Here is a 13,260-nt window from a genome sequence, read left to right on the forward strand (position 1 = left end):
AAACACATTTGATGTAGAAGTTCAAGGAAAATGGTATTTAATATTATATCCAAAGACAGGGGCGCCTGGGTGGCGCAGTCGGTTAAGCGGCTGACTTCAGCCAGGTCATGATCTCACGGTCTGTGAGTTCGAGCCCCGCGTCGGGCTCTGGGCTGATGGCTCAGAGCCTGGAGCCTGTTTCCGATTCTGTGTCTCCCTCTCTCTCTGCCCTTCCCCTGTTCATGCTCTGTCTCTCTCTGTCCCAAAAATAAATAAACGTTGAAAAAAAAATTAAAATATTATATCCAAAGACATAATTGAAGATGTAGAAAAGTGAAAAATAACAAAGTTATTATTTTATTATTAAACTTGTCTATATGGTGGGTTTTTTTATTTTGGAAGATTACAACTCCTTATTAAGAATAATGATGGTATAGGGGCGCCTGGGGGGCTCAGTCGGTTAAGCATCCAACTTCGGCTCAGGTCATAATCTCAGTTCGTGGGTTCACCTCCGCGTCAGGCTCAGTGCTGACAGCTCAGAACCTGGAGCCTGCTTCATATTCTGTGTCTCCCTTTCTCTCCCCCCCCCACCTGTGCTCTCTCTCTCTCTCTCAAAAATAAATAAACATTAAAAACAAAAGAATAATGATGGTATATTATTTTGTATTTAATGACAATTATGATATAACTCAGCTAATATTGCTACGATATCAAACATTTGGTATTTTCACAACTAAAGTTTTCACAAATGTATGATTTACTTACTCTGACATATCCTCAATGGATTAAGAGCCACCCATTCTCCATTCTTGCATTCCATTGTAATAACTCCAAGAGTTCTATATCCAGGTCGGCATTTATATGTAGCCTGAGTTCCCTCTGGATATTTTTGTTCAGGCCAGACACCTACCAAAATTTCATTTTGTTTTCCTGGAGGCGGTCCTTCACAATCTAAAAACAATAAAAACAAAGTAATTGCTTAAAGTGTTTTTTTAAACTTCCAAAACATTTAGGTTATTTTTGCTTTTAAAAATACCTATGCTGGCAGGAGTCAAAATGGCAGACAAGTAAGAAGATCATTATTTCCTTCGCCCCTCAAAGACAGCGGTATTAAGGTCAGAACACTTTCTGCAGAGGAAATCAATCTACAGAGTGGCAGAAGGATCCCCACAGGTGGAACGAGACAGTTTGGTGGTACAGAGGCAGGCGTTTGAGAATCGGGAGAGAAAAAATGGGCAGTGTAGGCAAGGAGGGGAGGGGACCACTTTTGTGGAGAGATGAAGTGAAGAAAGGTTGTAGAAGTGTGGAATTGTATTTGCACAAGAGGAAAACCTCTCTGGACCATGGATAGGGGAACCAAAAATACAGATAGAGCCAATTTCTACTTTGCAAACAGCCTCATAAGTGAAGATCGGAGTTTTTAGGGTTGTTTGACTTTCTCTGGACTGGAGCCGGCTATGTGCAGGTACCTGGTGGAGAGAGGGGCCAGTCCTGGGGTACGGTAGCGTTCTCAAGGGTGCACTGGCAGACAGCAGTCCCTTCCTCCCAAGTACTGTGGGAAGAGGGCATATTGCCCAAGGACAAAGACATTGCAAGTGCCAACCTGAGGCCCTTTGTTGGCAGGGCAGAGTGGCATTATTCCGGAACCAGGTTCCCGCAGAGTGGGATACGAGGTGCTGGAGGAGACTGTGGAGCAGGACAGGTCGAATGCCCACGCTACTCTGTAAGGCGCTGCCTGAACTGCATGGTTTGAGACACCCCCTGCGGGGAGGAGAGACTGGGGTGTTGCCATTTTTCTTACCAACACCAACACGGTGGGGCTTCAGGAAACAGGACAGTGGCTCCACTGGGAACCTACTTACATGAACTCCAGCCTCTCCGTGCCTGTAACTGCTTATCTACTGGAGCAGGACTGACACTGAGTGAACTGCGGGGGCCAGATTCCAGACCAGCACAGCCACCAGTCCCAGGCACCAACGGACAACTGTCCTGCAGTTTTGTATATACAGACGGAAGAATCATAAGAATGATTCAGTGATATACAAGATAAACTTATGGAAAATAATGAAGCTGAAGAGAAGAGGTAAAAAAAAATATCAGACCACGAATGCAGACCTAGGGAACTCAGTGACTCCATAAATCATAGTAACGTTCATGTCATAGGAGTCCCAGGGAAGAGAAGGAAAAGGGGGCAGAAGGTTCATTGGAGGAAATTATAACTGAAAACTTCCCTAAACTTGGGAAGGAAACAGACATCCAAATCCAGGAGGCACAGAAAATTCCCATCAGAATAAACAGGTCATGATCTCAGGGTTGGGAGATCAAGCCCCATGTCAGGCTCCTCACTGGATGTGAAGCCTACTTAAGATTCTCTCTCTCTTCCCTTTGTCCCTCCCCTGACTCCCATACACACATGCTTTCTCTGTTTCTAAAAAACAAACGAAAAAAACACTCAAACGAAGAGAGATAGAGGGAACATACCTCATTATCATAAATGCCACATATGAAAGACCCACAGCTAATATAATTCTCAATGAGGAAAAACTGAGAACTTTTCTTCTATGGTCAGGAAAAAGATAAGGATGACCGCTCTCACCATTGTTACTTAACATAGTACTGGATGTCTAGTCTCAGGATCAGTCAAAAAAAAAAAAAAAAAAGAAAGTAAAAAAGAAAGAAAAAAAGAAAGAAAGGCAAGGCATCCAAATCAAGAAGGAAGAAATCAAACTTTCATTATTCATAGACAACATGATAATCTACATAGAAAACCCAAAAATCTCCACTAAAAATTTCTGGAACTGATACACAATTCAGTAAAGTTGCAGGAAACAAACTCCATGCAGAGAAGCCTGTTGCATTTTTACATACCAATAGTGAGGCAGCAGAAAGAAAAATGAAAGAATTCATTTCCATTTGAAATTTCCAAATGAAAGAATTTCATTTCCAAATGAAAGAATTCACTCCATTTATATTTGCACCAAAAACCATAAGATATTTAGGAAAAAACCTAATCAAAGAGGTAAAAAGATCTGTACTCTGCAAACTACAGAATACTGATGAAAGAAACTGAAAGCAACACAAAGAAATGGAAAATATTCCATGCTCATGGACTGGTAGAACAAATATCGTTAAAATATCTGTATCACTCAAATCACTCTACACATGTACTGCAATCCCTATCAAAATACCACCAGCAGTTTTCACAGAGCTGGAACAAACAATCCTAAAATTTGTATGGAACCACAAAAGATTCCAAATAGCCAAAGTAATCTTGAAAGAGAAAAGCAAAGCTGGAGGCATCAGAATTCCAGACTTCAAGCTACACTACACAGCTGTAGTCACCAAGACAGCATAGTGCTGGTATAAAAACAGACACACAGATCAGTGGAACAGAATAGAAAACTCAGAAACGGACCCACAACTATATAGTCAACTAATCTTTGACAAAGCAGGAAAGAATATCCAATGGAAAAAAGTCTCTTCAATAAATAGTGTTGGGAAAACTGGACAACAACATGCAGAAGAACGAAACTGGACCACTTTCTTACAAGGTACACAAAATATATTCAAAATGGATGAAAAACCAAAATATGAGATGGGAAACCATCAAAATCCTAGAGAACACAGACAGCAACCTCTCTGATTTGGGCCATAGGAACCTCTTACTAGATATGTCATCAAAGGCAAGGGAAACAAAAGCAAAAATGAACTATTGGGACTTCATCAAGATAAAAAGCTTCTGCACAATGAAGAAAACAATCAACAAACTAAAAGGCAACCTTCAGAGTGGGAGAAGATATTTGCAAATGGCATATCTGATAAAGGGTTAGTATCCAAAATCTATACAGAACTTATCAAACTCAACACCCAAACAAATAATCCAGTTATGAAATGGACAGAAGACATGAATAGTTTTCCAAAGACATACACATGGCCAACAGATACATGAAAAGATGCTCAACATCACTCATCATTAAGGAGATACAAATCAAAACCACGATGAGATACTATCTCACACCTGTCAATGGCTGAAATTAACAGCACAGAAAACAACAAGGCATTGGCAAGGATGCAGAGAAAGGGGAACCCTCTTGCAGTGTTGGTGTGAGAATGCAAAGTGGAGCAGCCACTCTGGAAAACAATATGGAGGGTCCTCAAAAAGTTAACAATAGAACTACCCTACAATCCAGCCTTTGCACTGCTAAGTATTTAACAGAAGGATACAAAAATACTGATTCTGAAAGGATACATGCAGCTTGATATTTAGAGCAGCATATCAACGATTAGTCAAATTATAGAAAGAACCCAAATGTCCACTGACGGATGAATGGATAAAGAGATGCAGTACACACTCACACACACACACACACACACACACACACACACACACACACACACACTGGAATATTACTCAGCCATCAAAAAGTATGAAATCTTGCCATTTGCAATGCACCGACAGAACTAGAGTGTATTTATGCTAAGCAAAATAAGTCAGTCAGAAAAAGACAAATACCACATGATTTCACTCATATGTGGAATTTAAAAAATGAAAGAGATGAACATAGGAGGAAAAAAAGAGAGGCAAACCATAAAACAGACTCTTAAGTATAGAGAACAAACTGAGGGTTGCTAGAGGGGAGGTAGGTGGGGAAATGGATTACAAGGAATGAATACTGAGGAGGGCATTTGTTGTGATGAGCACTGGGTGTTATGTGTAAATGATGAACCACTAAATGCTACTCCTGAAACTAATATTGCAGTAGGTACTAACTAACTGTAATTTAAATAAAAACTTTAAAAGATAGAATGATTACATTTAAATAAAAACTTTAATTAAAAAAAACACTTTAAAAGATAGAATGATTACATTAGGTCTCCAATGATTACTTTTAAAAACGGCAAATTCAAAGATACTTATCACCAGACATATTTATTAGTATTACTTCCACTGCATAACTCCTTTCTTCACTTCGTTTTATGACAATGGCTTAACATTCTATTCTAGAATTTCTTTTTAAAAGGTAAGGGGCAAATAATCAACAGAGGTGAAGACCATCATGGAACCTATCTCTGATGAACATGTTTCACATTTCATACAAGCTCCATATAAAACTATACTTTTCTGTAGTAAATAATACTTGTGTGAGATTTCATATGCAGTAATTTTTCTTTGATATTTTAGCAAATTTTTAGCACATTTATGTTAGGGAACTTTTAATAAATGATTCTACATTACATTTTGATTTTTAGAATTTAAGTAAACATTCTGTTTCTCCACTAGATGGTGTTAACATCCTGTCATAAAACAACACAAACCACCTCTCTGGATTCCCCCCTCTTCCAAAGAGCCAGATTTTTTGTGTTGTTCGTTTTTAAATTTAATGTTCATGATGAAGATTTTATGCTTAATTGCAGGCTAATATGTGTGTTTTTCATTTTAGAAATTCAAATCCACTTCATGGCATTCTGCTATTGGAAAAATAAGTTAATTTTCAAACATAGATGCCAATATTGTGAGTACAGAACTATTTTTTAGTAATATATTAATATTTTGATAAACACCGTTCCTATCCTATTAAGCTAATGCAAGGTAAAGGTAATAAAGTTTTATCAATTAATTTATTTCATTTAAATTATTTTTTAAACAAATCGGCCAAGAGTAATCCATCTTCAAAACATTTAAAGTAATCAATTCACACACACACACACACACACACACACACACACACACCACTAGCCCATTAGCTAGCCTGAGGCAAATGCATTTTCCTCAGGTTATGTTTCAAAATAATACATCTATACCACTTGCTCTTGAATTTTCAAATTTGGTTAATTGCTTTTAACAACCAGATGGAAAAGACAAATATACACACCTTTCACATAATCTTCCTACCAGCTTCTCACAATTTTTACTATGTATATATGTTTACTATAGTAGAAGTATTGTCATATTGATTACCCTTTTTACTTCAAATAACTCTTAAAATTATGGTGCTTTTTCCATGAACTTTAAATGGCATCTCTTGACTGTAAGAAAACAGTGTCACGACCCCCTACTCCATTTCCCCATTTTCTAGTGCCATCTCCAAACTCTTAGTTGTGATTATGACCATTTGCCACCTTCACTGTGACACAGTCTGCTAGCTAGTCTGCAAGCCTCCATTCTCCACGGGGTTACATAGGATTTTTTACCAGAATGGGTCATGTCACTCTTGTGATTAAAATTCTTTGCTGAATTTTCCTTTCATTTGTAAGACATTCTAAACCTAATCACGAAAACCTCAATCAAATGTGTACCAGACTGCTTTGGTAGAGTAAGGCTGGTCTCTTTGTACAATTACTCTATTTTTCTAAAATTATTTTGAGAAAAAAAGAATAGGAGATACTACTTTTTAAATAGCTTAATCCTAAACTCAGTAGGCATTAGAACATATTCTAAAGCCAAACTAAAAATCAACATCGAAAAAGTAAATCAAATGGACAAAATGGAAATAGCAAAAATAGATATTTTATGTTAAATTTCTTTCCTATCTTCTCATTGGTATATATGAATATTAGTTACATATACATATACATGATATGATCCAATTAGTTTTTCAAAATAAGATATATTCAGACTATTTTACAAATAACATGAGGATAATTAAAGACATGTGGCAAATAATATATACACCTCTATAAATAAAGTTATCGGTTGCAATGAAGTTTTTAAAAAATAAACTCTAGAAAAAGCAGAGAGAGATTATATTATACTATTGAGGCATTTGAAAAAATAAACTTATGCTTAAAAATTTTCTTAAATTTGACTATGCAATTTCCTCTTGAAATTTTAACAGTGTAAAGACCATGAAGATAATTACAGGATTATGAAAAGCAAATGGGAGAACAGGTCATAGCTATGAGAAATTGGGCAGAATACAAGTATGCCATAATTAGGATTGAAGCAAGTTACTATCAGGATACAGCCTGAATATATCACTGAAATCAAATTTCTTGAAATGTGTAGTATTTGGATCGCTACTACCTAATGCCAATTATTGTTCAAGTCAAAATGGTAGCTTCTTACAATAAATTGTTAGTATATATTGACTGGTTGCTATAAAAAAAGGAGCTTAGTTGGAGGGAGACATTAAAATGAGGGCCTTTAAAAACTGTAGCAGGAATGATTTTGCATCTGAATAATTATCATGTGAATCCTGAGGATAAGGATTAAAAAAGAAAAGAAGAAAAACAACACACACTATACCCAATTTCACCCGTAGTACTTGTGGAATTGTAACTGATGGCAGATTTAGAAAGGTGGGGATGATCACAATCCTCCGTTTTTACAGACCTACTATGAGTCCTTTGTAAACACAATTGTTGTTTCCTCAGTTTTTTTTTTTGTTTTGTATTTTTCCTTTTATTGTTTTAAGGAAGGGGCAGGGGTAGAAGGAGAGGGGGAGGGACAGAAAGAGAGAAAGAGAGAGAGAGAGAGAGAGAGAGAGAGAGAGAGAATCCCACCAGGGTCCATTCCCAGTGTGGAGCTCCACATGGGACTCGATGTCAAGACTGAGATCATGACCTGAGCTGAATCAAGAGTCCCATGCTTAACCAACTGAGCCACCCAGGAGCCATGTTCCTCAGTCTTGAATGTCCTCCTCCCTGGCATCCTTATTTCCATGACTCCCATCCAACCTTCAAAGCCTACCCAAGATGCCATCGTGACCCTGACAGATTTGGCTCTCTTCATTCCACCTCTTACAAACAAACTCCCCAACCTGATCCCACTCCAGACTCTCATTCCAACTTGGATTTCTTGTCTCCTCTAAATGATCCTGTAGTCTCTCTTTTGCTTGTGTCCATCACAATGCTTTATACAGTAAAATACAATATGTTGATGAAATACAATAATCACTCCTTTTGTTTTCCCCACTAAATGGCCTTTTGGTACATGCTAGTCCTAATGCCTGGCACTTAGCAGTCACTTAGCAGTCACTTAAAAAATGACCATTGGATGGGCAAGTAAATGAATGAAAGAATTAATGGATGAATATGAAGCTCTTTTGGAACCTTTCCATTATATCTGCAGATTGCAGGCAACCCATGGGAAGAGCACAGTAGACAGTAACCAGTGTAAAAGGTAAGACATGAGAACACATGTGCAGTGATCTCAAAGCTCTACTGCATGAACCCAAGAAACTCTGTTATCTGTAACTCCATTGTACCTCTTGTCTATGTGTCTTAATTTTGAATTTATGCCATAATTTTGAAGTCATGAATCATTTTAATTTTGTTCAAAAAGGCTTTGGGGGGCCTTTGAAGGAACAATTCTATAATCACTTTCCTATCTATTACATTTTTGGTCAACATGGTTTGAGAAACTTGGCTCTCTCAGTTAAAATGTCCAAACACAAAGAAGTGCTCTGTCAAAGCTATTTAACACTTTTGTTATTTTTATGATTTTTTTTCCTAAATGTAGCACATTTTACCCCAAATACATCATCTCTTGTTTATGCACCATATTCTGAAACTAGTTAAAGTTGGTAAGCTATGGGTAAAGTGCACATCAGGTAAGTGAGCACAGGATAGACTGGTTGGGAAAACTCACATCCTGAGCAGGTAGGAATGGTGTGTGGAGTGAGGGGGAGGCGTAACTAGGAAGAAGGGAAAGTACAAAGGTTGTAGAACAATCAGGGATTGGGCAAAGAAAAGTGGATCGATGTAGATTTGGCCAGTAGCCCTAGCGATCAAAGGCCAAAGAGAATTTATGTGTCATTGAGGGACATACTTACTTTCAGCTAAGAACAATTTCAACAAAACTTGATAACTGAGTTGTAGTTTAACATTATGTGCAGGCAGAAAAGTAGCATATGCATTCTCCATTATGTCTACATTAAAAATAAACAAGGCTTGCTGTGGCACACCTCTCCCTCTCGTGACACTCCCGGGGCGTGTGCTCTGACCCTTCTCATGGCGCTCACTGTCACGCTTCACCCATCAGATCTCCCCTCCCCAGGGCCACATCACCTTCCAGAGTTCCTTAGTCCCCTTCTTCACCCTCATCATCCGTTTCTACCTTTCCTCACTGAAATTGTAAGAGAGAACTTACCAGCTTATAATGATTCACAGTAAATTGCAGTAAAGACTATTGGATTTTACTATTGTAAAATATTTATTCACAGTGTCTGGTATTCCACATAAATTTCAGGTTTGTTGAATCTAGTAAAATCAATACATTTCTTTTTTTTTTTAATTTTTTTTTAACGTTTATTTATTTTTGAGACAGAGACAGAGCATGATGGGGGAGGGTCAGAGAGAGGGAGACACAGAATCTGAAACAGGCTCCAGGCTCTGAGCAGTCAGCACAGAGCCTGACGCGGGGCTCGAACTCACAGACCACGAGATCACGACCTGAGCTGAAGTCAGCCACTTAACCCACTGAGCCACCCAGGCGCCCGGTCTTTTTTTCTTTTTTAAAAAAACATTTTCTTTTTTCTTTTCTTTTAAATAGAATTTTTTTTTTTTTTAATGTTCATTTAGTTATTTTGAGAGACAGAGTGCAAACAGGAGAGGGGGAGAGGGGGAGAGGGGGAGAGGGGGAGAGGGGGAGAGGGGGAGAGAGAGAATGAATCTCAAGCTGGCTCCCAGGTGTCAGCGCAGAGCCTGCTGGGGGATCAATGCCACAAACTGTGAGATCATGCCCTGAGCTAAAATCAAGAGTCGGATGCCTAACCTACGGAGCCACCCAGGTGGCTACTACATTTCAAAGAAGAGAGGATACTGAAAGCAGTTGGGACACTGCACAACTTTAAATCACACCATATAGGTAAACATCACACAAATACTTTTAAAAACTGGAGTTTTCTTGACAGCAGAAAAGGCGAATTCCTATTTATCATATTGGCATTGCAACACAGAGTTCGGGATTAAACGCCACTACCTCAAGTTTTCTGGATTACATAACTGTGTATAACATTCATGCACATCTTTATAAAATAGTACTTTTAATTAATTTATAAGTAATTCTTACGATTGATAACGTCAATTATTTTTTCCATTTGAGGGTTAACTCTAAAATTGGAAACCATCTTGTACTTGAAACAATATACAAAAAATTGTTTTCCTTTGTTTTCTGATAGAAGAGAATCTCTCTAGCTTTGATCTATATTTTAGGTCCTGAAAGATTATTTTTGGCCCTTGAAACCTCCAGAATTAGGTAACACCCACATCTCTCCAAACAAAATTTTAGTAGGTTTAGTAGGTTTTTAATTTATTCACATTTCTCAGCCAGGAATTTCTGGGCTGTGGCTAATTTCAAAGATTATACACTTTTGAGACCCGAAGTCTAAACGGTCTCCATGAAAAGCTGGTCATAATATATTCCAGGAAACAGAAACTACTATGTGGTAAGATTGAGGGACAGTTATTCTAAACTTTGTCCTGTAAATATGACCAGTTCTTAGCAGCCTGTGGTGATTCGTCCAACTGCGATGTTTTACAAGGAAAACAACTAATGTTTCTACACACCTGGCAATGGCAAAGCAGAGAGCCTGTTGCATCGAAAAGGTACTAACTGGTCTCCATGAAACTTGGGCCAATAAATTCTTCCTATGGGCTATCATTCCTCTTTAGAGTGAGGAGGATTTTTTGAGGAATGTTCACTCTGAACAGGACAGAGGCAATTTATGAAATGCTAAAACATTAAGACTGGTTGAGTAAAGCAGATTGTGCTGGTGTTCCAAACTGTCTTCTCAATTCCTCAATTTACCATTCACTATTCAATTTGGTATTTCTCAATATCTCAATTTACTATTTCATATTTATTTCTACATGGGAAATAAAACCAGAGGCAACTATTGAAGGATATACGGATATTTTTAATGAGTAAGGTTACTTTGTTGAGTGAAGTTTCTGTTAGGTATGGTAGACTGATGGAATTGGCATCAAGCCAGTTTTAGAACTTTTTGGCAAACAAGGAATAAATCACAGTTCTACACCTGCTGAAAATTCATGTGATTTTTTTCTACTCACTTGGGCATCATGTGCGTTTATGGGAAAATCATGAGGCTAAGGTATTGCTTTAAATACTTTAAATAGTCATGTTACAGTTTCTCTATTAGGAATTAGCCGGATTTAGAGTCAGTCTGACGATAGCATGTAGAGTGCTAATGCCCAATTCACCAGCAGAAACGGATGCCACATTTAAACACATTTTGGTGAAATAGAAAATACAGGTGAAATGAGTCAGCTGGGATCAATTCTGTAAGTAACGAGTTTACATCGGTATTACTTAATTTTTAATACATGCTTTATAACACCCGATTGTAAAATTTCAAATTCCACTTTGTAATCACTGAAACAGTTGAATTAAACTTGGCATCAATTCTTGAGTTTTAAACATGAGCTGGAAAGAAAACAAATCTTCCTTACATGACAAATGATGTCCACATAAAGCCTAGGCAAACAGCATGTAAATATTGAGACACTGAACATACTCCTGCTAAAGAAAAGACAAAAACACTTGTGTACAGAAAACGATGTTTGTAATGGTTTGTAGCATTAAGAGTGTTCTGGAACTCTTTGCTGACACAATAATATTTTACATTTGAATACACACTGCAATATTTACATATGCAGTAAATACGACTGTATAGCTAGTTTCAAAGGTGGCTGGATATAAGGTTTCTGACCTAAAAATCAAGCAATAGCATATCAGAATGTGAAGCTAAAAACGCTCCGTGTCTCAGAAAAAAAAAAATTAAGCATATTTGAATAAACCTTAAAAAAATGACTGAGGAATATAATTAAAGAGAGATACCTGCCTTCATTTTCTAAGTTGAAAGACCATCAATGACAGAGCTTTAGTGTTATTTGTTGGTATATTTCAGTGCTTAGAGGCTGACAGGAGGCAAGCATTCAAAAAAACTTGTTGACTTAGTGAAATGTTTTGGAAATTTATGAATGATAGGTAACTCATTTGTTTTAAAAATGTCATTCAAAAAAAGTAAATCAAATAGTATCACACAGTTTCCTATCATGAACTAGAAACCAAATTCCATCCAAAGAAACTTTTTAATCTATTGAGAAGTAGTGTTAGAATTAAATGTAATTATATGTCTAGAAATCGCCTTACTAATGCCAGAAAATAAAAACTTCTACATTCATATTCACTATTCTCTTAAGAATAGTCTTTAGACTGGTCTTCTAGAATATACCTCAAATACAACCACAGGAAAACACCCATGAGAATATTTGGATGTTATAAACATTGCATATTCAGTTTTTTCAAATTTATATGGTATATTCATGCCAAAGGTACAAGTAATGCTTGCTTGTCTATAAGACTTTTAAGGCCGTGACAATAACAGTTGTCAATGCTAAAGGGATTTTTCTTTAGAAAGAGTTAACATCTATATTGAGATAATCTAGTCATTAGTTGATTTGAAGGTTTCTATTGTCTAATTTCTGTTCTGGTTCCATATATGTTCATATACTTCTTCATACTTTCACAGAAAGCATTTGGGTAAAAATTCTAAGCAAAAAGAGTAAATTATGTTTTATGATAATTACAAGGGAAATGCTTATATTACAGCATTCAAAATATTAAAACATGTTTTGAATTTTTACATTAAATAAAATTATGATGAATAATCACATCACCTAAATAAGCTGCTCTATTTTTTGAAACTTAACAATGTCAAAAGCCACTCACACACTAAGCTACAGAACAGTAATTAAATCACAATCTACACCAAATTCCTATTAGCACTGTGAAAAGCAGAACAGAAAATGTTTTATAACACAGAAAAGGCTTTCCTTTTTTCACTCTTACCTTCTGCAACACAAACAGTCCACCACATAAGCCAAACAACCTGTGCTGAAAATCTCATTTTGACGATCCTTTAGGGGCACATTTAATAGCCGACACTGCTCACTCTATATCGGCTGCTCTTCAGCTAAAAGTTGTGATTAGAGCAGGAAAGCACTTGCTCCAAAAGGAAGTTGAAACACGGTTTGGGAATGAAAGGGATTACTAGATGCTCCGCCCATCAGAAACTTTTGCAAAGTAAAAGAAAAAAAATCAATCACAGGCCCCAGCAATGCCAGAGTTGGAATCAGACTCCCACTGCACTCCCACTGAATGTTAATGCTGTGACCCACTATTGTTTTTATAAACCCAGGCTGTTCTAAGTTGGAACATGTTCAGGTTCTTGGAATGTGCAAGGCAGTCACCGGTGATATACTTTGGATTTCATTAACTCTCTAATTATTCAAACCCATTCAGATCTATCGTGTGTA

The 13,260-nt window shown here is 37.2% G+C and overlaps 1 protein-coding gene across 2 annotated transcripts in view; it reads right to left on the reverse strand.

Annotated features, from left to right (window-relative positions):
- Positions 1-13,020, reverse strand: part of LOC122476088 (complement factor H-like) — a 98,248-nt gene extending 85,228 nt beyond the window's left edge. The window contains exons 1-2 of one of the 2 annotated variants that reach the window (XM_043568362.1): positions 12,794-13,020; positions 745-930 (exon numbers count right to left, since the gene is read on the reverse strand). In XM_043568362.1, coding sequence (XP_043424297.1) covers positions 745-930; positions 12,794-12,851 — 244 coding nt within the window. In that variant the 5' untranslated portion in view covers positions 12,852-13,020. The remainder of the gene's footprint in view (positions 1-744; positions 931-12,793) is intronic. The other variant, XM_043568363.1, reaches the window with a different exon arrangement.
- Between the last annotated feature and the right edge of the window lie 240 nt (positions 13,021-13,260).

The sequence above is a fragment of the Prionailurus bengalensis genome, chromosome E4 (genome assembly GCF_016509475.1).
Source record: "Prionailurus bengalensis isolate Pbe53 chromosome E4, Fcat_Pben_1.1_paternal_pri, whole genome shotgun sequence".
Classification (NCBI taxonomy): Eukaryota; Metazoa; Chordata; class Mammalia; order Carnivora; family Felidae; genus Prionailurus; species Prionailurus bengalensis.